Source organism: Acomys russatus, chromosome 6 (assembly GCF_903995435.1).
Source record: "Acomys russatus chromosome 6, mAcoRus1.1, whole genome shotgun sequence".
In the NCBI taxonomy this organism is placed as follows: Eukaryota; Metazoa; Chordata; class Mammalia; order Rodentia; family Muridae; genus Acomys; species Acomys russatus.
In genome coordinates this window covers 47,550,743-47,577,726 of record NC_067142.1, presented here as the reverse complement: position 1 = coordinate 47,577,726, position 26,984 = coordinate 47,550,743, and the positions used below count along the sequence as shown (strand labels likewise).

Here is a 26,984-nt window from a genome sequence, read left to right as displayed (position 1 = left end):
ATTCTCTTTGCTTTTATAGTACCGCAACCATATTAGAAATGTTTAATTGAATCTTGTTAAATACACAATTTCAATATATAAGTCTCTCCTATCAGCACACAGATATAGTCGATGCTAAAAATCTAATTTTATGTTTAGAAGAGCATACAAAACTGAAAGTCAGTATTTTGTTGCCATTTAAAATCCCATACTTGTTTATGCACAAGCATTTGCCAATGCTCTGGCTAGAGTCCAGTCTAAGCGATAGCAGCCTGCTCTGCATACCTCATCTTCCACAGCCATTATGAAGGCATTCTTCTTTGCTTCCTGTTTGCAAGAGCTGTGTAATATTGCTGAATTCATTTGCCATTTTTTTCTACATCCTGTTCAGCTGCCCAGAGTAAATGAGCTGAACCAGGCTGGGCATTTTATACATGCTATCTGAAGTTTTGTTGAATGCATGTACTGCAGGTTATCACACTAGTCATTTGTTCAATGGAAACTTTTTTTTTTTTTTTTTTGATACTGGAACAGAATGCTATTTAGTAAATATTAGATTGCCTGTTTCTCATGAAATCAACTGTGAGTCCACTTTTTATAAAATGTACCGAATGCATTGCTTTGTGGCCAGGACAGTGATGAAGGGCCACTCAGGGGTCCTTACAGGTGCCTCTTCTAATGTGAGGAGGAATGTAATCAACTCAAGGAGTCCTGAAATGTACTTGGCACTAGCTCAGCTCAAACTCACGCATCAGTTCTGCTCTTGTCAATTTGATGCAGATCACCTTAAAATGATGCAGGACAACGATGGGGGGAATCTGGAAAGAGAAGGATGCAATTCCAACCGAGTACAGTTAGGAGTCTGATTTCTGTTGCATCTCTCAACAGGAAACATGATGTCTTTATTTTTATTCAGGAAACAACTTTAGTGCCTTGAATGTGTGTATGTACACTAGCCTTTCTGGACACACACAAAAAAATCATTCAGAATTGATTTGTCTTAAATTGAGAATACAAGTTTTAGAAAATGGATCAAGCCCAGGTTAAGCTGAGAGGAAATTTGAGGTCTATCACTCTGCTGTTTGTCACTCTGTTAACCTGGTCTCCAAGTCTACCAAGTCCCTTCCTGGCTGCCTCCTCTGTAAGTTCCTCGTGAACCCTGGGGTCGCTCTGTCTTTCTCAGATCCTGAGGACATTTCCTGCTTTTCTGTGTATTATTTGCAATTTCTGTGTATATTGTCCCTTTTCAGATGCTACCTGGGACTTTTTTATTTTTTTATTTTTTAAAGATACTCATTATTATTCTAAGTAGAATTTGGCTTTTAATTTGCCAGGCTCTGTTTGGTATGTGTTGCTTTGACGCTGTTCGTCACTTTCACCTTCTTATTTGGAACTATGAACATAAAGTTGAGGGAAAAAACACAAGCCATGATTGCAGCCATGAAATCAAGCAGACCTCCAGACAGGCAGCAGTGAGGTACAGAGAGAGGCTCTCATTATCACAAAACTGCCCCGAGCAAAGTGGAAACACTCCCAGGGCCAGCAATCTGTGTGTGGAAAGGAAAAAGGAAGCCGGGAGCTGGATATGGATCTTGCCAAATGAAGCAATGTAAGAAAATATTACATTGTGAATTTCTTTCCATTATTTTCTCAAGTATGCCCAGCAACTCAGATTAGGAGAACAATGGCTGAGATGCTGGAACGAAATGCAATGCCTTTGATAAAGCCCCAGGAAACAGGAAATAGCAGAGTTACTGAGATGAGGCAAATTCTTCTTAGAGTTTCAGATGACTTTTTTTTTTTTCAATCAAAAGGACTCTTCAGAATTATGACATGTATCTTATATTTTTATACATGCTACCAAAATGATTTGTTTTTAAAAATAAATTGGGTGGAAATTAAAGTATTAGGTATACCAACAACTTACTCCTAGAACAAAGCCTGGGTTTGTTTGCTGATGTGCTTACAACACACATAAGATGTCTTCAGTTGATGAACCTGTCATCATTGATCTGAGCTCAGCCAGGAGCCTCATGATGGGCTTGGGGTGAAAATTTAAGTTGGGCCCACAAACATTGGTTTAACTTTTTTTTTCCCCTCCCTCACTACCTCTTGTCTTTTGAGATTCTATTAAATGTTCATCCTCTCTAGGTGCAGATGGTTAAGGCAAGGGGACATAAAATGGTTTAGCAGCCAGAATCCTGTGGTATATGCTGTTGGAGGGACGTGATACCAGGCCCCACCCCCACCCCAGTGGCGGCTTTATCATCTAACCTTGGCTTGTTTGTCTCATTAGTCTATACTGCCTACCTACCTCAGGCTCTGAGGTGGACACGATATGTTATGGACTCTTGTGAGCTGTAAAAATACTTGCAAACATAGTCATAGGTAGTAACTTAAATGACTCAACATAGGAATGCATTGGAAATTTGATGAATGGACTTTAAAAGAAATTCACATTAAAAGGGATCTCATTTGGCCTCTACTTTGAAACCTACAGTTTTCTCTTTTGGGATGAGATATCCCTTAATTATTTTTTTAAGTATAGTGACCAAAACATAGACTTCCTAGGTAGCCTGTTAGATTGTTCTCAAACTTAAGATCCACCCAATCCCTCCCAGGCGCTGAGTTTGTAAGCATATGCTGCCACACTCAGTTCTCTTCATTTCTTTCCCTCAAATGAAATATTAAAAAAATAGTGTTCTTACATTACTTTTCATATAATTCTATTTGTCTACTTGTTACCTTGTAGTATAGTTATAAATCTACATTTTATATTTTCTGCTACATTATGAAAAATTTGAGAGCAAAGTCTATGTTAACTGTCAGATAGGAGTTTTAAAGTAGGTTTAAGCAGTGATTTTCCAGTGAAGTTCCTTTTGTGTTTGATTACAATATTTACTAGGCAAAAGAGATAGTTTTATATTGTTTATTAAGAAAATATCATAGCATAAAACAATAAAGGATTCTGTGCATCCAGCTTGGGATTCCAATGATGGCCCATCCCATCTACGGTGCAGAGTCAAGGAAGACAGTATTAGCAATGCTACAATCATTTGTAGAACACATGCTTTGCATAAGAAAGTAATTGGTGAGCTGCCTAGATACATCAGTATAGGAAGTGTTAGCTGTCTTTACTTCTTTGCCACCCAAAATTTTCGGTTTCATCCTCTCTGGACCTCAAAATTTCTTGTTTGTAGGATAAAAGAATGAAACCAAGGGACTTTTACCTCTGTAATTATCTTGTGAGATTGATGGTTATTTTGGATTAAAATTTCAGTGTAAACAACTCTCAGATTTGTAGAGTAATGGGGAGGATTTCTGTGTTGTGCTAAATATCCACTTTAGTCTTCCATTGTCTTTATTATAGTCAAAAGCATTGAGATAACAATAAAGGACATTGCTGAAAAGGCAAAACATCCAAGAGAGTGGATTTAAATGAGGCCTTATATGTAGAGAGATGCCTGAGCAGAGGGAGGCCAGGGGAAGGCCGTGGGGATGGTGAGAAACACAACAGGCTCATGCTAAGGCGTGCTAACAAAGCGTAGAAAGGAGAGCTTGGGTTGTCTTGGAGAGTTCCCATGAAATTTTGTGAACAGTAAAGAGTACATTCAAGCGGGAAGGGAGGACAGAGTCGTACCTGCTGAACATCATGGAAAGCCTGGCAGGAAATGAAACTAACATGAGTGAAGAGGAAGAGGAAATTGCTGGTGACACACAGACACAGGGCTGCTCTGTTAAGTGAGGGGAAAGCCTGGAATAGAAGCAAGAGCTGCAAGGGAGGAGGAAGGCTGTGTTTGCCAAGCAGTCGTATCATTCAGTGTTTTAAAACTTGGAAAGGATGCTTCCAGCTGGAGGAATATGGCAGCTTGGCAAACCGTTACCTCTCCCGAACATTTCTCATAAGTGATATAAGATTTATCTCGGCTGTCCAGAGTAGTTTGCAAAAATGTTTATTAATGAACTTTAGAACAGATACTGATCTTGCTTGAAAACAGGTGTACATTTGACAGTCTCTGGGTAACTAAATGAAGGCTTCTTCCTCTAATAGTACCTCTGACCCCAATTCTTAAAGAAAAGCATGTACGCAGACCCTTTTATTTTCTAGTTTTGTACTATTAGAGAGGCCACATTTGCAAGCTACATTCCTCACTTTTTCCTTTATTCTTTTATAGTTCCACCCTCCCACCATCTTCTTTGCATCCCTTTCTGCATTCTAGAATGACTTTAGTAGTATGCCATGCAGGAACATAGAAGATTGGCTTGACAGTGCTGCTGACAATTCATCTGTCAGGGTGTAACTGTCTGGCATGCCCAGTCATTGTTTTGCATTCCTTTGCAAAGTATGCCTTTGTTTAGTCTTGAGGGAATAGGCTTCCCTCATTTTTCCATACACTCAGAACATGGCTAATGGCCACTCTGCTTTGTGTGGAATGCAGATGTTTGCATTTTCACACGGTCTAGCCAATCAGCTCTCCATTTCTCTTGCAAATTGCAAGGTGTCTAATCTATAGGGAAGGTTCAAGATATTTTTCTTGTGCCATTTCTAAGAAAAATTACATAGGTCATGGCAGAGAAATTGTGCTTCTTTCCAATTTATCTCATTATTTTAAAAATTCTGCCATCTGCTTTCAAGCCATATGTAGCACGTTATAGAAGGTCTGGCTAATTAGCTATTATCCTTTGAAGTATAAAATCCAATATGGTTCTGAAATGAGACCATCTTTTTAAAAGCCAACTAGTGAGAATCTTTCTAGTTTTGTGTGGCCATTGCATGCTCCAATGTTCAGTGCATGCTATACCTTCTTTACACAAAATCGAAAACTTTTCATCTACTCTAGGAATTTAAATGCTATGTCTTTCTGCATGATACCCAGATGAAATTTGATACCATTGCTCCAATACATGTGATAACTTCTCACAAAAGCGGAGGGTGTCTATACATGGACATTTTCTTTTTTCTTTCTTTCTTTTTTTTTTTTGAGACAGGTTTCCCTGTGTAGCCTTGGCTGTCCTAGACTCGCTTTGTAGACCAGGCTGGCCTTGAACTCACAGCAATCCGCCTGCCTCTGCCTCCCAAGTGCTAGGATTAAAGGTGTGCGCCACCACGCCCGGCTGACATTTTCAATCATGTATTTTAAAAGTTTTTTTTTTTTAAAGAATAAGCTTTAGATATTGAAAATAATTGTTCCAAGCATGTTGTATTTGCCAAAAATAATGTGTGCATCTGTGTACATGTATGTGTGTTTATAATCATCTTCGCATGGGAAGTGGTGGCTTGCTTAGTCCCTCAGGGAATTCTTGGAGGAAACACAGCCCTGAAGGTAACTGTGACCCAAGACAGCTCAGGAGAATGGTGATAATGGGGCCTATTTATCCCAACCACAGGGAAAGAAGTTGCAAGGACTAGTCCTTGCATGGCTAATGCCTTTGTATCTGTGCCTCTCAAAGTTATTAAGAAATCTTGTGGGCTGCATGGTGAATAGTTATTTTTCTTTTTCTATTTCTCTTTCTTTTTTTTTTTTTTCTATTTAGCAGTATACTTTATTTTGAACGGAGATGAAATTTCCTCTATAATGTGGAAAATTGAATCATAGGATGAATGTATGATTGATTCACTTAGGTCTGAACCATCATGTATGTGCTCAATAATTATTTTCTTACTGATGAAAATAAAAAAGAACTAGATTTGAGATCTCTTGCCATTTCTTTCTAGCCCCTGTGTTTCCTAAGGTTAAAAATGTGCTTTTTAGATATGCATAACTCATAGTAAATTATAAACTATCTCTTGGTAGCCATAAAATGTGTCTTTAGCATTGTCCAAGTTATTAGTCAATAATTATATAGCACATGGAAAAAAAGACACGTGCAAACACAGTATAGCCTTTAATGTTAATGGTTACTGATCATTGATCTATACCATTTTCTTTCACAGAAATCGGTCCAGTGACAATTACCACAGATCCCAAGAAATTTCAGTATGAACTCAGAGAACTGTATGTTCAGGTGAGTGAAATGGAACATGATTTCTCTTTGGCCAACTCTTCTCATTTTTTAAAATCTGAAGGAAGTACTTGTTGTCTCCCAAGCGACTCAGGAAATGTCATGTCCTTTCCCCACCCATGTGTAGAATGAATTAAGCAATAGACGCAGAAGATGATACAGTAAGTTCATTTGGGCAGCGCCTACAGCCACCTTTGCCCTGTAACAACAGAGCTGAGACGTTGTGAAGGAGATAATTCGGCTTCTTTATAGAAAGCATCTGCTGAGTCCTGTCCTAGATAGGTCCTTCCCTTTGATACACAAGAAAAACGTTAATGATTCTTTCTCATAACATAAAAGACATAACTAAGGAAATTGTGATTCTCCTTCCTCAAAATTTGGTGTGTAAATATCCTGTGGTTAATAGAAAAGGCCCTTAGCGTTCATTGAAGTGTCATTGTGAGAGCAACACTTGGAGAGTGGTTGGCGTGTATTGCCCTCCTTGTGCTGACTTCAGATTATTCCTAACTCCGTTCATTAAAAAATAATTTGCTTCTGGGAGGCTGCTTTACCACACTCTCTCAGAAACTTCCGCTGTTCCCGTCTTATAGAGCTTTTGCCACTTTCCATGGTTCCTCTAGACCCATAGTAGCTTGTTCATAGTTACTATTCCCGTCAGGGCTATTGCCATGCCCAGTGCCTTGAGTGTGTCTGGCAATACCCTCGTTTGATAGCACCTCCACACTCCCTGATGTATTGGCCCATTCCAGTGGATGTTTTCCACCACATTTTAGTCCTGAACTCCCACAAACACCCTGGATCTTATTGCTATTTCAACTCTTCCGTTTCCCAATTAACTAATGTAAACATCTCAGTCTCCATCCACACACCATCCGCAGAGATAATGATGGTGCAGCTTCTTGTGCAGTGTCTGTCTCTTCATGCCTACCAACAAGGTCAGTCTGCTGGTTCATACACTTTTTCCCAGGCCATCGGATCTTTCGGTTTTTCACTTTCTGCCAATCTAGCTCAGAGATTTATCATTTTAAAACATTATCTTGTCTTCCCTGTGAAGTGCTTTTCTGTTCCAAAGGCAAAACCTCATTACTAAGTGGCTTGACCATCTGCATTGTTCGTGTGTGTCCACCAGTTGCTAAGGGCTGCGAAAGTCTCAGCAGAAAGCACAATATACTACCTGCTCTATGAGATAAGAACAAGTCTCTCGAGGAAATAATATTCAAGCTAAGACTTTGAGTATTTAAGATTATAAATTCTGTTAAATGAGTGCAGCAGAGAAGGAATTTAAAGATAGGAATTTCCAGTGAAGAAAGCAGCGTACACAAGCCCCAGGAGAAGGGCAAGAGCACATTCATAGGGAAGACCTATGCACGTCCCCTGAGACAGAATGCAAAGCCTGGGCAACGAGTGGCTCAAGAAGGGATGAGAGGTGGGCAGGATTCAGGCATTCCGACCCACAGGGAGTATTCTATGATGCCCAGCAGCGGGACACAATGAAACCGTAGCCACATTTTCTTCCATTCTCACAGTTCTACTGTGTTTCTTTGGGCAACTCAACCTCCAGTTCCTTTTACTGAGAATTTAAAATCTTACTCACACTTCTTAAACCTTTATCCCATAACTATTATAAATCCTGTGATAGTTGCTCTCTCAGCAAGTGTACTCAGAGCAAGTGAGGGACTTCAGTTTCATGTACAGGCACATAGAAATGAAGCCTTTGGCTTCTATGTTCTTCATAATTCGTTCCTTTCCCCTTGGACACTTCCTTTTTATTCCTCATCGATTCTATTTTTCTTCCTTCATCTTTTGGGTAAACTTCTTGCCAATGCCTCTGTCTGTCAAACTGATTAGCAAATATTGAGGTTAATCAAGGTTTAGGAACTGGAATCCCCTTCCTCCTCCTTTTATGGCTACTCTTTAGGTAAAATTGTACATGGTCACATCAGTTTTGAGCCTTAGACTCTTTTGAGGATAGATCCTCTAAAATGAGACTCATGATTGTTCCTTCTATGATTGTCCAAAGCTGGCCCTTAATCCTTGGTCTTTGTCTCCTGTTTGTTCCTGTTGTAAAGTTGCTATAGTATTGCAATTATCTAACCAGATATTTGATTTGTTGTTAATAGACTTCTCACACTAACTCTCATAAAGTATTTTTAAACTTCATAAATATCTTTAAATCTGTTGAGTTTACCTCTCTGGACACCATCTTTTTTTGTTTGTTTGTTTTGTTTTTTGAGACAGGGTTTCTCTGTGTAGTCTTGGCTGTCCCTGACTCACTTTGTAGACCAGGCTTGCCTCGAACTCACAGAGATCGACCTGCCTCTGCCTCCCGAGTGCTGGGATTAAAGGCGTAAAGGCGTGCGCCACCACCGCCCGGCCGGATGCCATCTTAAAACCAATGACTTTACTAGTCTAAAGTAATGAAGAAAAGCACCTAAGTGATGCTTTTTGACTTTGCTCTTGCTTTTACTTTTTAGACCCTTCTTGATTCTGTAGATGAAAGTCTCAGAACACATCTCTGAACATTTTTGCTTATCACTATTATTGACTTCACCCCGATGGGTCTCATCAAATATGAGTTGGAGCGACTGAGAATTGTCTTCCTATTATCCCTTTCTTGGCCACTCTTTAGCCCAGGCTCTGGGTTCTGTCTCAAGAGACTTGATCCACCTCCCCGGAACTGTGTCCTCATCCTCCTTGCATCAGAACTTCCTGTCTTTGGATCCTTTCTCTTCTGCATCCCTTTAATACAATTTAAAATGTTTAAAACACTAGTTTTATCTTGAATGTGATTTCTTCAGAGAGGCCCGCTCTATCCTCCAGGCTTGTTCTCATCTCATTACCCTCTTTGTCATAGAGCAGGTGTCATATTTGCATAGAAGGAACATGTTTGGCAACAGCATACATTAGACATCATACATTGTTAACTCCTCTGAGCATTAGAGTAGGCTCGCATGTGAATGCAAGTGAATTGATAAACAGGAATATGCCAGAATATGCACAAGAGCACAGACTAAATCGCAGTTGGAAGTATGTTTAATTAGTTGATGTGTTAGGTGAACAGCTTGATTGGGAACTCTACGGTAGCTTCTGTTTTTGCCTGTCTTGAGGTGCACCCCAAACTGAGTTATAATTAATGAAGCATCCCTTGATTTCGTCACCTTCCCTATCAGTAACCCTCCATCCTCTGCCCTTATGGCATGTGGTACAACAGTCCTTAACTTGCTATTTAATATCTAGTCACTTTTTTTCTCCCTTAGAATCGAAAAACTCTTTAGGGGAAGAGCCTAGAACTCATTGGCACAGGAGACAAATTCCTGAACAGAACATCAACAACTCAGGCTCTAAGATCAACAATTAATAAATAGGACCTCATGAAACTGAAAAGCTTCTGTAAGGCAAAGGACAGCCTACGGACTGGAAGAAGATGTTCACCAACCTTACATCTGACAAAGGGCTAATATCCAAAATATACAAAGAACTCAAGAAATCAAACACCACCAAACCAAACAATCCAATTTAAAACTGTGGTACAGAGCTAAACAGAGATCCTCCAAGGAAAAAGCCTTTGTAGAATTGCTTGTCCTGTTAAGGGATTATGACTTGAGGAATTCCCTTATTCTGCTGTGAGCCTTGAGGACAAGAACTTGTAGTTCTTACTGTAGCCTGCACTCTGCCTGCAGGATGAACGAGGGTAGTAGGGTGTGGTTTAAATAGTTGTTGGATAAATGAATGACCCTTCTTTTTTGTTTTTTAAATGAGCATTAGCAGCAACATTATATCAAAATGATTTAAACTCAGTAGTGTAAAAGATAGCTTAAAAGTCCAATCCCGGTTTTCATTATATTGTAGAGACCCAGAAAGGCCACTTTAGGGAGATTTCAAGATGAGGACCCATTAGCAAGAGATTTATTGTTTTCGCTTAGTTCTCTGTAAGAACACAGCTGAACTATATTCACCAAAGTCTGAACAGACTGAAAATAGCTACATTCCAAATGAGACCTAGCACTGCACTGCTGTTTCCTGCCTCTCCCCGCTTGTGTTTTGAAGGATCTTCAGGGAGTGCCTGTCACCTCCCTGTGCCATTTGTCTCCAGGGTGAAGGATTCTGCTTCCTGACTCACGCCCTGTTGACTTGTTTGGCAGAATCCTTCCCACCCCCCTCTGGAATTGAATCCAGTGCTGTCGATATCCAAGGCTGCTTGATTTTACCATTAACAAAACAAAACAAAACAAAGCAAAACAAAACAAAACAAAAAACTTTCTCTTGGAACTGGAGCTGGTGTCTATGTCTCTGGACATTTGCCCTGGGTGAGGCGCATATTATTAATTATTATTTAGTGCTGTTTTGTTTTGGCTTTGGGTTGTTGTAAGACCCACAAGGACTCAACTAGAATATCTTGTTGAGAAAGAAATCATATACTCAGTTTTTCCTTTCATTCAACACTGAGTACTATTACAAGCGTCAAGGATACCATGGGACATTTTAATTTGAAAGTTTCTAGTGAATGCTTCTCTTTTTAATTAAAGGAAAAAAGGGTCAAATTAAAAAAAAAAAATCCACACAACTCTAGACTGCATTAGCACTTTACATTTAATATAAGAACTAGATATTGTTTTTGTTCTTTTTGTGGAGAATATTTTATTGTTTCATAAATTGGTATGAGCAACTAAATATGTTATATATTTTATAAAATTTTCATGTGGGGTAGTACATCTTATTTTGGGTACAATTTCCTGACCTCCCCCACCCCTGCCAAATCACTAGCATCAAGTACAGCAAGGATTGATGGTCTATTAAAGCTTAGTTTGGACTTGTGGAAAAGCAAACATGTAAAAACATTCCTTTCAGATTTAAATTGGTTTTGGGATTAAGAAAAAAAAAAAAAAAGAATTCAGCTTGAAGTACATCAAATACTCGTCCATTAACATTGCATCTGTCTTAGTTTATTTTTCCGTAGAGAAATGGAGTAAGAAAGCAAATCCAATACTTCTAAGAAAAGCTGACAGAAGCCCTTACCCTTACATCATCACATTGATTGTATTGATTGCATTTTATTTCTTTTCATCTGGTTGACAAGAAAAGTAGGTTGAAAGGCGAACGGACTTTCTCTCTGGGGAAAAGAGAGAGAGACAAATGGCGACAAATGGTATTCAGATCACACAGAGCTTGGCAATTAATAAAGTTGTAAGTGTGTAGAGAAGAGTGCAGCCTTGGGTCACATTCTTCATAAGCAACTATAAAGCCTGTCGAGTTTTAGAAAATATTATTGGCACCGTTATGTTTCTAAGTATTTTATCCAAATGTTTTAAAGAACAAAAAGCACATTAGTCAAACATTTGAAATACCAGAAATATTCCACAAAAACAATAGCCAAAAGACTCCATTTAATTGACTAGCACTTATAACTTTTGTATATATTATTGATCCTCTCAAATTGCAAAGCTCTCTACAGAACTTATTTTTCTTTTGTGACATTTAATGGAATCAACTTTTAAAACAGCTAAATGTATGTGGGACCTCTATGCTGACATTAGCAACAGCAGAGAAATTTAAGATCAAGATAGGGTCTGATTTCCCTCAACCTTTACGGGGACAGAGGGACAAACATAAAGTAATAAGTGCAGCAGATGGGTTTGTCTGGGAAATGTTTTCTTGCCCCAGAAAAGTGGCTGATACTAAAACTTGCCAACCGAGACCATGGGACACTGTGGCTAAGCTGGCAAATAGTGTTCTCAAAGGGAGACCAAGACAATACCAACTTTAAAAGAATTCGCTGTGCCAGATAGGAAGCACTTTATGTAGCTTTTGTATTTTAATTCACATAGCTATAAACAAGTGTGCTTCTTACTTCTAGATCCAACACTGAAAAAATTAAGATGCCAAATAGAGACAGAATTAAACTGCTCAAAAAAAGAGAAGGGGTTATATATCACCATAGATGTAGATTAAATTATGTAAATGTTTTATGTAAGTTTTATATAAATAATTTATTTTAATATGAATTTGACTTACGTACCTTATATATTTATTATGTATGAAATATATCAATATATTTACACCTATATGTTTTTGTAAAATACATACTCTAAAAGAATAGCCTGTACTTTTAACTGTTTAATTTGAGGGAAATAATTTGATTAAAAAGTCCAATTTGTAATGCACATGTCACTTTCAGGAACAGTACCATGGCATCTGCTCTAAAAGGTAGAAATGGTGTCTCTCTGGCTGCTGTTCTCCACAGTGTTTATGTAAGGGAAATAGTCTCCAAATACTTATGACATTAATTTGCATTAGTTATGGAATGTGTGCCCTAGGGAAAATTTTGAAAGTGTTTCAAAGTCCCTCTTTCAATTTAAAACTTCCTAATATTAATATCCTTCCAACTATTGCTTTAAGTAACCATGTTAATCTAATCAAATTAACATATTTATTTACATAATTTCTCTTTATTTTAATTCAAAACAGAAAGATAGATAATTAATGACAGATGGGGCTTAGGGCTGACCTTATCCTTATCAAAGTGGATTTGTTTCTCAATTATTTTTGCTTCTTTTTCAGTTTCACAACTGCTTTTGAATAATTAACTCACCTAAAATTACTAGCAGAAAATGACAAATTTAATTATAATTAGAAAACTACTCCCTCTCCTCAGAACACTTCTACTAAATTAGAGAGACAAAGTTTACTTAAGAGTGATTACAGGTACATTTTTATGAGGTGTGGTGATGATGGTGGTGGTGGTGGTGATACTGGTGATGATGGTGGTGCAAATTTTAGTATTTTACAACATCTCTGTGAACAAACGAAACATCTTGACAACTGGTTTGCTTCTTAGAGTTTGTGTTAGACTTTATGAAAGATTAAAAATTCCTTGAGGAATAAATTACCATTTGTCCTCAAAGGTGAATGAAAGAGACTGAGAGAGTAGAGGTCACCAATAGATTGTGTAAATCATTTTTAGCTCCTCATTCTGGTGCCATATCCTGACTAAGTGAATGATTGATTTATTAATATTCTTTTGGGTTAACATCAAAGAACAAAGATAATAGAAGCATATTGTGCCTGTTTCGAAACAAAATATACAGATGGCTAGTGCAGGGTAGGTGTGGATTACGATGGGAAGTTTCTTGATCTTTCTTTCAAAGAACACTTGTGTGAGACTGTTTTTAAGGATAAATACATGACACACTGCAAAATAAACATTTCAGGCTCCCGAGAAAACAATCCACTAACATATGATGTCTTGACTTCATCTGTATTTGCCACTTAATCCACCAAAGAATTGTCTGTTCCCCACAGTAATTTATAGATGTGATTCTGTCTGGTTTTAGACAACAGTTGAAAGTCATAATGCCTCCTTGCAGAAATTTCACTTTACTAGAGTAAAATAAAACTGTTTCTTCTAACAAAATAGATATAAGGGGAAAATGGGAGGTTTCTTCTCAGTCTAAATAGATCAGAATGAACTATTTCTCTAAGAAACCTTTATTTTTATTTCTTGGATCTTGAAAAAAATGAAGATTAATTTTAGAGCCTTAGAATCAAAATTGACTTTGAATACTGTCTCTGAAATTTCCCTGTCAGATACTTGGCTCCTTCCCAGGGTAGTATCAATAGCCCAGACCCAAGCAATTTTAACTAGGGACTGGAATCCTGGCCTTTGTCAGAAGATGACACCTGGGACTGCATATAGCCACATCTGGGGCCCCTGATGATGACGGAGCCCCATATCTGCTCTGTTTGGCAGGCACATCCCATTAGTGAATAGTGGTCTAGTCAGCAGCTAAGTCCCTTGGGTTTCTGCATATAAACTTTTAAACCAAGTCTCCATCTTTTTTGTATGTGTTGATTTTTAATAATCCTCATTTGTCTACTGTGTTGCATATGTGGTCCCTTTTTGAGCAGATTGTTTTTATTGGTTGTTTACTGACCATAAACCCTATCCTTATAAAACTTCCCCCTGTGAAATCTTTATGAATTACAAACATCTTTTAGAAAAATGTATTGCACCAATGTCATAAAATAACTAGTATAGATGTATATTTTATCATGTTAGAGAAAAAGAGTCAGCATTACAATCTTCATTGATTAATCTACAATAGAAACGTCACCAAGTGTATTGCAGAGCATTAAAGCCCTGCCTGTAAGTATTGGAGCAGAACGAAGAGAGACTTTGATAGACAGGTCTAAGTAGCATAGAGGAGAGAGCACGAGGCAGGCCTGGGAGAACACCACGTTTCCCAGAGGAAGCTTTGGCAGTAAGAATGCCCAGTCTTCAGTGCAGCAAATGGCAGCTGCCAAGATAACACTAGTTCTGCCTGCCAGCCCTCTGTATCTCATCTTCTGAACACATGTGGACATCTAGCAAGCAAGACTGAGGATCCACTCCACGCAGAGTTATGATGGGGAAAGAGTTCACAATAAAACAGCACAGGATTCTGGAAGAACAAAGGAAGAAATTTTATAAGAAGTAGCTACAGCTGGGGAGGGAGGGTGTTATGATGGATGAAACTGGGAATACCAAGATATCACTTTCCAGCTTCACATTTTGTCTGCAGTTAAGCCTGTGTTTGTCTACCTGCCTTCTGGAATTAGGTGATGTCAAGTGCCAAATATGTTATGCTTGGTGGCCGCCATGCCATTGCCGTCTTCAATGGACTGTTTTATGTTACAACTCTTGTGAGTGATGAAGATGCTCCTGAATTTGGGGAACATTAAAATACATAATTTAAGATACATCATAGATTCCTTATGAATATTTGAATAGTAATAAACGGAACCACTTCTGGGGCTCAGCAAACAAAGCTCCATTTCCCATAAAAGTTCTAGCAAGTTGTTGATGAGTTGTGTTCTTGACTGACAGGCCTGGAGCATGGAAATGGTGGTTGTTACTTACGGCAGCCAGCATAAATGTCCACCGCTGTGGCTTTAATTGAGAACCCATCTTATTTAAATTTATTTCATCATCTATTTGTAGCAAAGTGTAGCATTTCACTCTCCTGGATATGTGACATGTATGCTTATGACTTGGGAACTCTGAGGCTTGGCTTGTGACGTACTCTCCTTGTCTCTGAGAACATCCTTGCTGTGTTTCCTACGAGGGACGAAGGGCAGCACATGTGCCTGTGAACTCTGTAGTTTCTCTGATTTATTTCGCCCTTGCTTTTGACGCAGTTTAAAATTAGACTCGATATAACCTAATCATTTCCACATGTACATTATGTTCTCTCAGTCTAGCGTCAGTGGCACTATTTACAACGGAGGGCTCTAAAGCATTGATGAATTGAAACGGAGGCCCACAGTTCAACTTTCCATGTAAAGTGTAGATTGAACAATTAAGTCCTTTTCAGCATGTGGCTTCTGTGCCAGGGGACTGTGTATGAGGCCAGGTTCAAACTCAGCAGAACGCAATCATGGTAGACTAAGAGCAAGATGTGATATTCCAATGCAAAGTTCTTAGAATTGAACATGATGACCTAGGCCTGTAAATCCAACTCTTACAGAGGTCCAGGTTGGAAGATCATTAATTAGAGGACAGCTGGAGCCATAGAGCAAGACTTTACTTTTAAAAGTGAATTATTTTGGAATTTGTCAGTTTTTGACAACATTGAGTTAGATGTCCTGAAAGACAACTGATAGAAGAAAGGCCTGGTTTGCTGATCATGAGGAGAAATGAAATGGGCTGATGAGAAGAATGCACTATGGAACCGTGCCTGCCCTGAAGTTGTCCTGCCTTGTCCCTTGACCTTTCTTTTGATGACATCTTCCCTTTAGGGTTTGGAGAGGGCCCTCAAATTTCTCTAACTCCTTGGAGTTCAAAGGTTCAGTTTATTTCAGTGTTCTTCCCACCCTGTCTTGTATTTAGAAAAGACAGCAAGACAATCTGTGTTTTATTACTTCCTCCACTGATAAGATTTATACTCACTGTATAATCTTGCTTTCCAGGAATTCATTATTGAACATAATTATCATTGTAACTCTGAGGCCAGAGTATTTTCAAAGTTTATTCCAGAAGCAACATTTACTGTGAAAAGGTCACATGCTTCTCTCTCTCTCTCTTTTTTTTTTTTTTTTTTTTGGTCAGTACATATTTTTACATATGAAGTATCTTCTGCAACTTAACACATTGGAGTTATCTGTAGAATTATAAAGATAAAATGAATATCAGAAGACTGAGCAGAAATGCTCCTACTGATAGAGATCAGTTATATTTTAAAGTTCAAAGAAAAACACAAAAGATCATAAAACCAGACCCTTCCTGTTACACTGTTTGGGAATTGTTCAAGTCATTGTATGAGACAGTTTATCTCCACTCTATCTTTACTTTGTGTAGGTCCATGTTTCTGTGGTTTTAGGTGACAAATTTAGGTTATCCAGTCATGCTTATTTTCTCCTTTTAAATATTAAACTTCACTGCATACTGAGAGGGAAGGAAGAAAGACAAGATACACACACACACACACACACACACACACACACACACAGAGAAAGAGGAGAGAGAGAGACAGAGACAGAGACAGAGAGGGGAGGGATAGTAAGCAAGAAAGCAAAGATGGAAGAAGTCTCATATACTGCTTATAATAAACATATCTAGAAATATACATATACACATATATGTACATGCATTTCTACGTATGCATGTATACATACATATTTATATATTTTCTTTTCCCATTTATGATTAAAGAGACACTTTCATCTTTGAACTTTCAGAGGGTTCCTTCAGCTCTGGAATGACATCACATGAAATGGGAGAGATTGAGTTTGAATGACGTTCAGATAGGATGCATCAAGTGTACCTAGAATGTGCCCAGATTTCTTTTAACAATACCATTTTCTTGTTTACTCACTCATTACTCATTCACATATCTTTTCATTCATCAAAAAACAGCAGAACACTGTTGAATTCTTAAATAAAAATGAGATTAAGTAGAAAAAAAGATGAGTGATAATTAAACTCAACAAATACGACAGTCTAAGAAGGAACAGTATTTTGTAGGTGCCCTGAACAATGAGAATTTTCTTCCTCTGATTTGACAGCATTTTAGACAAGCTTCTTGTCTATAGAATAGACATCAATAAAAGCGTCATACCAGGCAGTGTTGGGTTCAATCTCTGCTTCTTCACTTGATAATTGTGTGACTTGGGAAGAATTTTTCACAATTTGGTAAAGAGTGATTGTTTGATTTTTAAAATTTAAAGTCATTTAGGACAAAAACGCCCATTTCTTCATGAAATGACTTCATCTTGTTTTCTGTTCAACAGGGAGGTGGTGATTGTCCAGAAATGAGTATTGGAGCTATAAAAATTGCCTTGGAAATTTCTCTTCCTGGTTCTTTCATCTATGTTTTCACTGATGCACGGTCCAAGGACTATCGGCTCACCCATGAGGTGCTGCAGCTTATTCAACAGAAGCAATCTCAAGTAAGTAGACACCATTCACAGACATGCTTGTCTGACACACATGGAAGCTTGCCGGTCCCTTTTAACTATTCTGTGTGAGATAAATGTCAATATTCAGAAACATCTGACCAGAAATCAACCTTTGTAATATGCACATACATATTACAATTTCAATGTAGTAAATTTATACTTATCAACTGCCTATTGATACTTTGGCTTCGAATTGAAAAAAGAAATGAGTGGAGATTAAGTTAAAGTACTTACTAGCGAGCCGGGCGTGGTGGCGCACGTCTTTAATCCTAGCACTCGGGAGGCAGAGGCAGGCAGATCGCTGTGAGTTCAAGGCCAGTCTGGTCTACAAAGTGAGTCCAGGATGGCCAAGGCTACACAGAGAAACCCTGTCTCGAAAAACAAAAAAACAAAAAAACAAAAAAACAAAAACAAACAAACAAAAAAAAAATAAAGTACTTACTAGCATCTGACCATATGTGTTAGGCATATGTTTCAAACACTACTTTCTGCGGAGGTCTTCCCTGAGTTAGCTATCCAATACTATCAGTTAGTTATTGCTATGTAACAAAACTCAGCAATTTAGAGCACAGACTATCGCTTTCCCCATGTTAGCACACCTTGGCTAGCCTAGGTTAGTAATGCTTGCTCATGAGTCGTAGGATGTTGAGGTACTGGGCTTTGGGTATATTGCTTTCTTTTACAGTGATCATGGAGGTCAATTTAGGCATGCCCTTCTTGTGGCCATGGCAGGTTGGGTGGAAATGCAAAAGAAAGGTCTTTTCAGTTGAAGCCCATAAGTTGTAGAATGGCTCTTCCACCCCAAGGCAGAATGGCCAAACTAAGATCCAAAGATGACATTATAAACAATATATTTTTAATAAGAAGATTTTCAGAATTATTTACAGTGTGGATGAATGCTTGATGAGAGGAGGAACCGAGGCCACTGTGTAAGCTAGCATAGTCGTGGTCTTATTTCCATAGTCAAACTTGTTATAAAATATAGGTAACTGTGTTCCTGTGCAAGCCTATGGCTAAACAGAATATAGGGCTAATAATTATCATGTATGCTTAGCAATGTGCTAGCACACAACAGGTGCTAATAACTATATTTTGAATCCTGGAAACCTCTTAAACTCTCTTCTACTTTTGCAAATCTCAGGTGGTATTTGTGCTCACTGGAGACTGTGATGACAGGAATCATATTGGCTACAAAGTCTATGAAGAAATCGCCTCTACAAGTTCTGGTCAAGTGTTCCACCTGGACAAAAAGCAAGTGAATGAGGTCAGTTTAGTAAAATAGGCCTACTTTGTTAGCTGCATTGTCAAAACCAGCTAGGCCACTCGGACTGTGATAGTTCCGGTGTCCAGTGGAGTCATGACCTGCAGATTTTATACTTCGGCTGCACGTTGGTTGATTGCCACAGCGAACCCATGTAAAGAAACAGATTTGCTTAGTACTAATTTCCATATTGAGTAACGTTGCATCAAAAAGTCATTTGGATACCAGAGATTTAAAACTCAGTTCATTTAATCGAATCTTCTTGTACAACATGCTGTTTAGAAAATGCAGTTTGTGTTCCTGGTGAATAATTTTCAGATAACAGGTAAAATGAGGCTTGATTTGTTATTGAAGCTGAATGTGAGAAAGTGAATTATCAAACCAAATTCCAAACTTTATCAACTGTTTATATGATAAACATGTATTGTTAATTTAAAAAAGTTTTCTTAGAAGAAATATCTGTTGAGAGGACAGTAACTTGAGCCACGTTATGTCCCCTGAACAGTACCTAACAGCTTCAAGATGATCCCTAATAGTTAACTTGGGGGTGGGGGGAAAGTATCCCCAGGAGGATTTAGAAGCCTGGGGAGGACGTAGGAAAAGATGTAGGGCTCTCAGGAACTGGGTTGCGTGTCTCACCTAACACATTAGCAGGATGAGAAAGGCTTGAAAGAGATGAAAGGCTAGCTGGCTGCCCTGGGACACGTTCAGGATCTCCTGTGTAGGAGGCACAGATGAAGGGTTGTAATATTCTCTCTTGTGTCAGTAGGAGACTGTAGTTTAAGGCTTACTGAGATTGTGAGCCAGAGGTGATGATAGTGTCCTCGGCAGACAGAGGCCTATGGAAAACAGCAGCAGGCTCCTTGCCTGGTGATCACGGTGGCTCAGAGCTAAAGGTACTGGGGAAGAGAAGATGTTAGAAAAGTTACCCTGAGCAGAGAGGGCTTTGGGAAGAACAGGGTCTCTGTGCCATTGGTGAACAGTCAATACGATGTAGGGACTCCGACCAGAGAAAACCCATAGGACTTTTAACAGCTGAGTCCCGGACCAAAGAAGGTTAAAAAAAAAAAAAAAAAAAAAAAATCAACCCACTAGCTTATTAATTTTGTTTCCCAGAACATTACTTGATAGTTGGATCTTTAAATTTTGTCATGACAGGACCAGAATATATTTTTTTGGTGTGGTTAAAAGCACTTGTTTTTTTTTTTTAATTTTATTTTTATTAATTTATTCAGATTAGAACTCAATTGTTATCTCATCACTTGTATCCTCCCATTCTTCCCTCCCTATCGCTTTCAGAATTTTTAAAAAATGTTAAAATTTCCCTCTTAATTAAGGTAATTAATCAATTAATTAACTTTATTTATTTAAAATGGAGTTTGATAGTAGCAAGGATGAGCCTTGGCTCCTCTGTCAGCCAGTGCGTCTCCAGTTCCCTGGGTGATTGATTTGGGAAAGGATGTAATGTTTCTTTTACTGTGGACCAATAAGGCTCAAAGGCATTTTTGGCTAGGTAGTGACTTGGAGAAATTCTCTGCTCCTAGATCTTGTCCTGCATACTAATGAATGCTGATCTTATGCTGGCAGCTTGATACAAGTCTGGCAATGACACAGCTGTGAAGGATGCTGAACAGCTAAGAAAGTCTAGTCTCATTGTCCAGTCTCCGAATTCATTTTAATGCTGAGTGTCTAGAGTTATGGAAATGGTGCTTTCCTTAGGCCAAATGGGTAGTCAGTTACATAAAAATTAAAGAGTCCAGAAATTTTATATTTCTTTGTGGCACGGGCTCTTTGAAGCCTAGTTGCCTTGCTTATACAATGGAGATAATAGAATTTCTATTTTGGGGGTGTGTGTGATTACAACTTTAAATGAGATACTACAGGTAAAATGTTCTATATGAGGTACTGTACAGGGTATGTGCTAAACTAATGCTGACTGGTAGAGCCTCAAATATTGGAATGCTTAGCCTTCAGAGAGTGTAACTATGTGAGAAAGATTAGGGCGTGTGGCCTTGTTGAAGTAGGTATGGCCTTGTTGGAAGTGTGTCACTGGGGGTGGGGCTTTGAGGTTTCAAAAGCTCATACTAGGCCCAGTTCTCTCCTGCTGCCTGTGGATCAGGGAGCAGTAGCTCCCAGCTACCGCTCCATCAGTGTGCCTGCCACCATGCTCCCCATCATGAGGATAGTGAACTATGCCTCTGAAAACTGTAAGCAAGCCTCCCCGCCCCCGCCACTGAAACACTTTCTTATATAAGAGTTACTCTGGCCATGGTGTCTCTTCAGAGCAATGGGACTAAGTCGGAGACTCTGAACCCATGGTGCTGCTTTGCTTTTGCATTGAAGGCACTGTGCCCTGGGCCACTGTGTGTACTGGAGAACAGACAGGGGGCGTGGGGGGTGGGAGGGGGTGGGGAAACAACCCTGAGTGAGAGGATCCAGGAAGAGCTGGGCCATTTTCTTTTCTCTTGTTCCTGAGTTGAGATATTGTGAAAGTTTTCTGAAACTGTCTAAATCAATATATCCCGCAGATAGAGACACTAGAATGGAAGCATTGTTAATGGGAAGCATCGTGACACTGACCAAGTAGGACTTGCAAAGGTTTGGGATAGCAATCTAGTGTTTTTCATTTATTGAGATTCTCTTCTTCTATAAAAGCTACAAATTCTGAGGGAAATAGACACTTTTGTGCCGTGTACTCATTCACTAGACACAAAACCCTAGGCCTTTGGAACCATGCGTTTCACTCATGAGGAAATTGTCATGTACTCTTTCTAAAGGAAACTTGAGAGTATTGTGCTTCTGCCCTCAAAACCCAGTGTACCAACTTTATGACTGTGTGGGAGTGCATCCTCAGCTCATCTGAAGCTTTTCACTTTCCTTTCTTTCCAGGGGGGCTATGTAGAGGATCTAGGCATCTCTCATCTATATTTAACATAAAAGGAAATCCAAAGTGAAGCTATTTGGCTGGCTACCGGTGATCCGTAAATCACCGTGTGGTATCGTCTGTGTCTTGGAAACACAAGTTAAGATACACACCTTAGCTCACCTTTAAAGACAGAACAGACCATGCTTTACTGTGCCATGACACTTACTTGGAATCTGAAAGCTTATTAGCCTAATCAATGCTTGCTTTGATATAATAAAATGCCCAAGGCTGAATACTGTTTCAGAGAGGCAAGCAAAACGTACACATTGTTAATTAGGTCACTCACCTGCCTTGAACTCCCAACCTTACCCCATGCTTCCTACAGCACGGCTGCTAACATCTCCTTTGTCCCCACTAAACACTTCTCTCTGGACATCTCAGCCTGCAGAATCTCTGCCATCATAATAAGTGTTAACATCCCAGTAGATATTATCTCCTACGGACAGAGCTCTCAGTAACCATTACAGCAGAGGACACACGACTTACTCAAAGGCACCAAGGGGTGTTTCCTGAGTGACAGTTTGCCACAGTCTGAACAAGCCTAAGGGCAGCCATCAAAGAGCATTGAAGCACTGAGGATATAGAAGGAAGTGGCTACCTATGTTCTCCCTGAGTTTGAAGAGGGGAAGATGGAATTCATAGCATCACCCAGTGAAACTGTGGCCTGGGATAGGAAACTGAAGCCCCCTGGGATAAGTATGAAACTCCTTCATATTTCCCTAGATATCACTGGAAGGAAGAATTCAAGGGTCCTGTTTAAGGTTAGCATCTTGGGGCATGGAGATGGGTAAACAATTGTTCTGAAGGGACAGTGATGCAAAACAAACAGTACTGTGTAGTAAATAACCTTTCAGGCTCTGGATCGTGAGTACTTAATATTACATTACAGGATTTTTCAGGTTAAGATGTACAAATATTAAATTGTATTCATTTTATTCAGTGGTGCATCCTATTCCAAATATTTCAGTAATATTATTTTTAAGGTGATATGTCCTAAACCAAAGAAACATATATTGTATGTGATTCACCTAGGACTTTAGAACCATAAGGGCTTGGATTTGAATGACCTCTCTGCCTTTCGCCGGAAGAACGCCTCTATGAGACAACTTTATACAACATCTCCGGGATTATGTCCCTTTGTGTAAATAGGGCACTACCACTGTCTCATAGGACTATTGTAAAGATGAAAGAAAATGAGGAATGTTTGTAGTGAGCGACATAGAATCCCATGCAAATGGAAACAGCCATCCAGTCTGAAAGTCTTTAAAGAAGCGATTTTGCCTTCATTCGAAAGGGCATCTCCAGTTTGCTTGGATGACACTCCTGCTTTGTAGAGCCATCAGAAGGCTAACACTGTTTGGAAAGCATCATCTTCCCAGATAAATACCTAAAGGCAAATAGAGTCAGAACTATGAAGATGCCTGTAAGGCTTACTGTCAGCTTGCGTTTAAATTTTGCTTTACCCTCTATCATGGTTATTAACAAACTTCTTAAGGGATGAAGAATTCAACTGTTCATTTAAAGAATGATAATGGTAATAGAATGGTAACAATCACCCTGATAGAGGAATTATTTGTGTCCTGTGCACTCCAATGCGTGCATTCCTTCCACCGCCGTCCAAGCTCGGTTGTCTTGGGAACTCTGGGAAGAATAAAGCCTGCAGTCCCCCTGGAGTCAGTGCCTGCAGGTGCAGCCACTGAGAGGACAGAAGCCCAGGCCAGCTCTGGATAGTGTGTAAAAAAAAGTGAGGTGAAGGGCCTGGTGCTGCATTACGGAGCTAAGCAGGACAGGTCTGCAGGTTCCTGTGGTGGTAAACAGAAAAGATCCCCTGTCCTCACTGTACCAGGAGTGAGGACCTTTGTTTCAAGATAACATTTCCCCTATCCCAACTGAAGGATGTCCAATGGGAGGTGGGAAAGTGATCTCACTCGGTATGTCAAGGAAATAACTAAAGCGAGGAAAATGAAGTGACAATCTACGAAAAGTCCAACAACCTGGCAACAACCTGCCTCACAGGTTAGAGATCATCTGGCTTTGGTTTTCCCTGCTGGGTCTGCACTCATTTTCCCTGGGCTCAGTACTTAGACTAGAAAAAACTATAAACTTTGCCGGGGGATGAATTTGGCACAGCCCCTTCTTGTTACTTTGGCCAGCAGCTACTTTTGACTCCAATGTGGAAGAGCTCTCTGCCCGTGGGCTTAATTATGGGAACTGTTCAGTTTTGGACAATTAGCAATGTGAAACGAGGCGTCTGCCATTTTCTTCTTCTCTACTCTGAGTTTCACTCCAGATACCATTTCAAAATATAACCTTGCTGTTGACCTTGAAAATAAGGAGAAACGAGTGTTTCCTCTGAAATTTGAAAATATATCGGAGACAGTGCTAACACTCTAGAAAGTGACAGGAAATGTGCGGAGACGATGTGCTAAGGTTCCCAGCAACCTTTCTTTGAATTCACCTCATTAAATGTCAAAAATAAGGTGCAAAGCTCAAAGCTCATACATTAAAATGATGTTGATACTGTGTCTACATTCACAAACATGTCAGGAAGCAATGTCTACCTAGTGCCAATGAGATGCTTTTCTTTTTCTGCTGTTGTGCTTATGCTGACATGTGCTTGGGAGACTGTTTTAGGAACACATGTTTCAGGCACCTGGGAGAGTTTTTATTGGTTGCTGATATGATTAAATAAAGCCACATGGACATTGTGTCTCCATTTGTTTAGTTTGAACAAAAATTAAGATCATTAACTTATTATTAAAAGTATTGGTTGACCTTAGTCTTAAGAACATCTGGACATTTTTTCATAATGACATTTAAAATATACACAGTGCATAATATTCATCCAAAATGGTGGGAGGATGTGACTGTTCTCATCAGCCTCCTTTAGGCTAAACACACCAAAAGGGCAGCATGCTTGTCCTCCAGGGTGAGCAGCGAGTGGGAGCAAGGGGGCCGGGGGTAGGGGGTGGAGAGCATGTCGTTTAGAAGGAGAAGCCCTGGAAAGGACTCACTGTCTTGCTTCTTTGTCTTGTGTGCTGTTTCTGAGAACTGTTTGAAGTTCACTTTAGTAACTGCAGCAACACATTTTGTAATGAGTGGTGAGGTCCCTGAAAATGAGCAGAACTCACTGTTCTTTGAAACCTAAGTCTGACTAGGAAAGTGCTGTCCCGCAGCCCCTCATACAGTTAGCCATGGTATCCAAGCTCATAAAATGCAGAAAACAGAATGGATACCATTCAGTAACACTAAATTACTAGTTGCAATGTCTTACTAAAACACACACACACACACACAAGAGATCGAAAGAACGTAAGAAAGAATGGAAGGAAGGAAAGAAGGAAGGAAGGAGGGAAGGAAGGAAGGAAGAAGAGCTGTCTCCACACACAAAATAAGTACATAAATACCTAGAAGAATATTTTTTAGAAAGGAAAAGAAATGTTTGAAATTCAACTGGCCAGTAAATTGCATGGTTTTAACAGGACTAAAACAAACAGGAAAGGAAACAAATCTGTCCATTTATCTGATGCTATTTTGATTACAAGCTAAAACAAACTCTCGAATTCAACTCTGTCATAGCAAACCAAACCAAATCGATTCCCTGCATAGCTGCTTCTGATTTATAAGAGCCCATAACTACCGCAGTTACTGTGTTTACTGTGTCTATTTTCAAAGTGTCTGAAAAATTCATTTCAGCTCCACATGGCTCGGAGGAGATTAGCCATCCTGCCCATGTAGTCACTGAGTTTCTTTTCCTCTTCTTTCTTCCTTCATCTTTTTAATTGGCACTGTAATGGAAAATACAGATTTGAGTGGAGAGAAAGCTGCCACACATGTGTGACATCCAGAATGGAAGCGGCTAGCTAGCAGTGAGTCACTTTTGAAGAGTCAACTCATGGGGACCTACAAAGGGCACAGGGAACTCAGAGAACACTAGGAGTGCCGAGACAGATATGGTTTTAATGAGCGTTTCTACCCCCCCTCTATTTTTCCACACAGACTCAGCAATGTACACAATCTTTCATATTTTCTATATTGAATGTTTAAAGATTTCTCTCCAAAGTTTTTTGATTTAAAAAAGGCTCATACCAACGGTAGAATAAGAAGTAATACTTTTGGAGTATAGGTATTCTACTGTCTGTATTTAACTATACCTGATATTTTAGAGCTTAATAAAAAATAAATTATCATGTTTTGATGCATTAAGTTCCTGTGTTTGTATTTGTGTTGCATGGATGTTTTGAATCAGGAAGAAAGCAGTTATGCCGGGCGTGGTGGCGCACACCTTTAATCCTAGCACTCAGGAGGCAGAGGCAGGCAGATTGCTATAAATTCAAGGCCAGCTTGGTCTACAAAGCAAGTCCCAGACAGCCAAGGCTAACACAGAGAAAGCCTGTCTCGAAAAACAAAAACAAAAACAAGCACCCCCCCCAAAAGCAGTTATAATTCAATCCTGTAACCTGGAAATTATAAAGGCATACACAGCAAGATTTTGTGTGCATGAAGATGAAAGGGGCTAAAGAGATAAATAGTAGTTAAGAGCACTACTGTTCTTTCAGAGGACTGGGGTTTGATTCCCAGGCCCCACATGGAGGCTCACAACCACCTTTAACTCCTGTTCCATAGGTTCAAAACGCCCTCTTCTGGCTCCTGTAGGTACTGCACACATATGGTTCATAGACATACATGGAGGCAAACACTCATGCACACAAAATAAATGAATAAATAAAATAAATACATGTATAAAAGCATGCATGTAAGTGGTGTGTGTGTGTGTGAAAATCAGTGAAATCATCTGTTCACAGTGTTTATAAAAGGACCTAGCTTTGAACTTGGGTAAGAATTTTGAATCTTCCATGTCCTTTTTGCCAAAAGATTTGTGACCTTCTAGAGAAGGTGGTCTATCCTACCAAGAGATTTGTGTAGTGTGCGTGTGAAAGAACAGTTACTCATCTGGCACAGAGAGGCAGACTGAAAAGCCTTACTACATGGTTTTTTTTTTCCCTCCAGAACAAGAAATGATCCTTGGCCCTTTATATTCTGTGGTTGGGAGAGAACTCTGTAGTGTTTTTTCCTTAATAATGGAAACTGGGTGATCTAGCCTAAGAGACTGAGCTCCTGTCAATTGCTAGATATAGAAAACACATAAAATCTAACACGCTGTTATCTATTCAGCAGCCCCATTACACAATTACTATTCATGGAAAATAAAACTCTTTAAGTTGTAAACTAAACACACTCAATAAATATTGTTAATGTAGAAAGAAAAATAACTTCTTCCGTAATGTCTATGGCAGAAATAATTCTGCCAATTTAATGTAACTTAATGCATTTGGGGAGCCTCTATGTAAAAGTGTGGCTTTCCTAGCACAGTTTTAGGGG

At 39.2% G+C, this 26,984-nt stretch overlaps 1 protein-coding gene across 1 annotated transcript in view; it reads left to right on the top strand.

The window, feature by feature from the left end:
- The window catches only part of Hmcn1 (hemicentin 1), a 424,838-nt gene that overhangs the window by 104,550 nt on the left and 293,304 nt on the right, over positions 1-26,984 (top strand). The window contains 3 exon segments of the mRNA XM_051147547.1: positions 5,915-5,985; positions 17,248-17,406; positions 18,557-18,679. Of these exon segments, the coding sequence (XP_051003504.1) occupies positions 5,915-5,985; positions 17,248-17,406; positions 18,557-18,679 (353 nt within the window).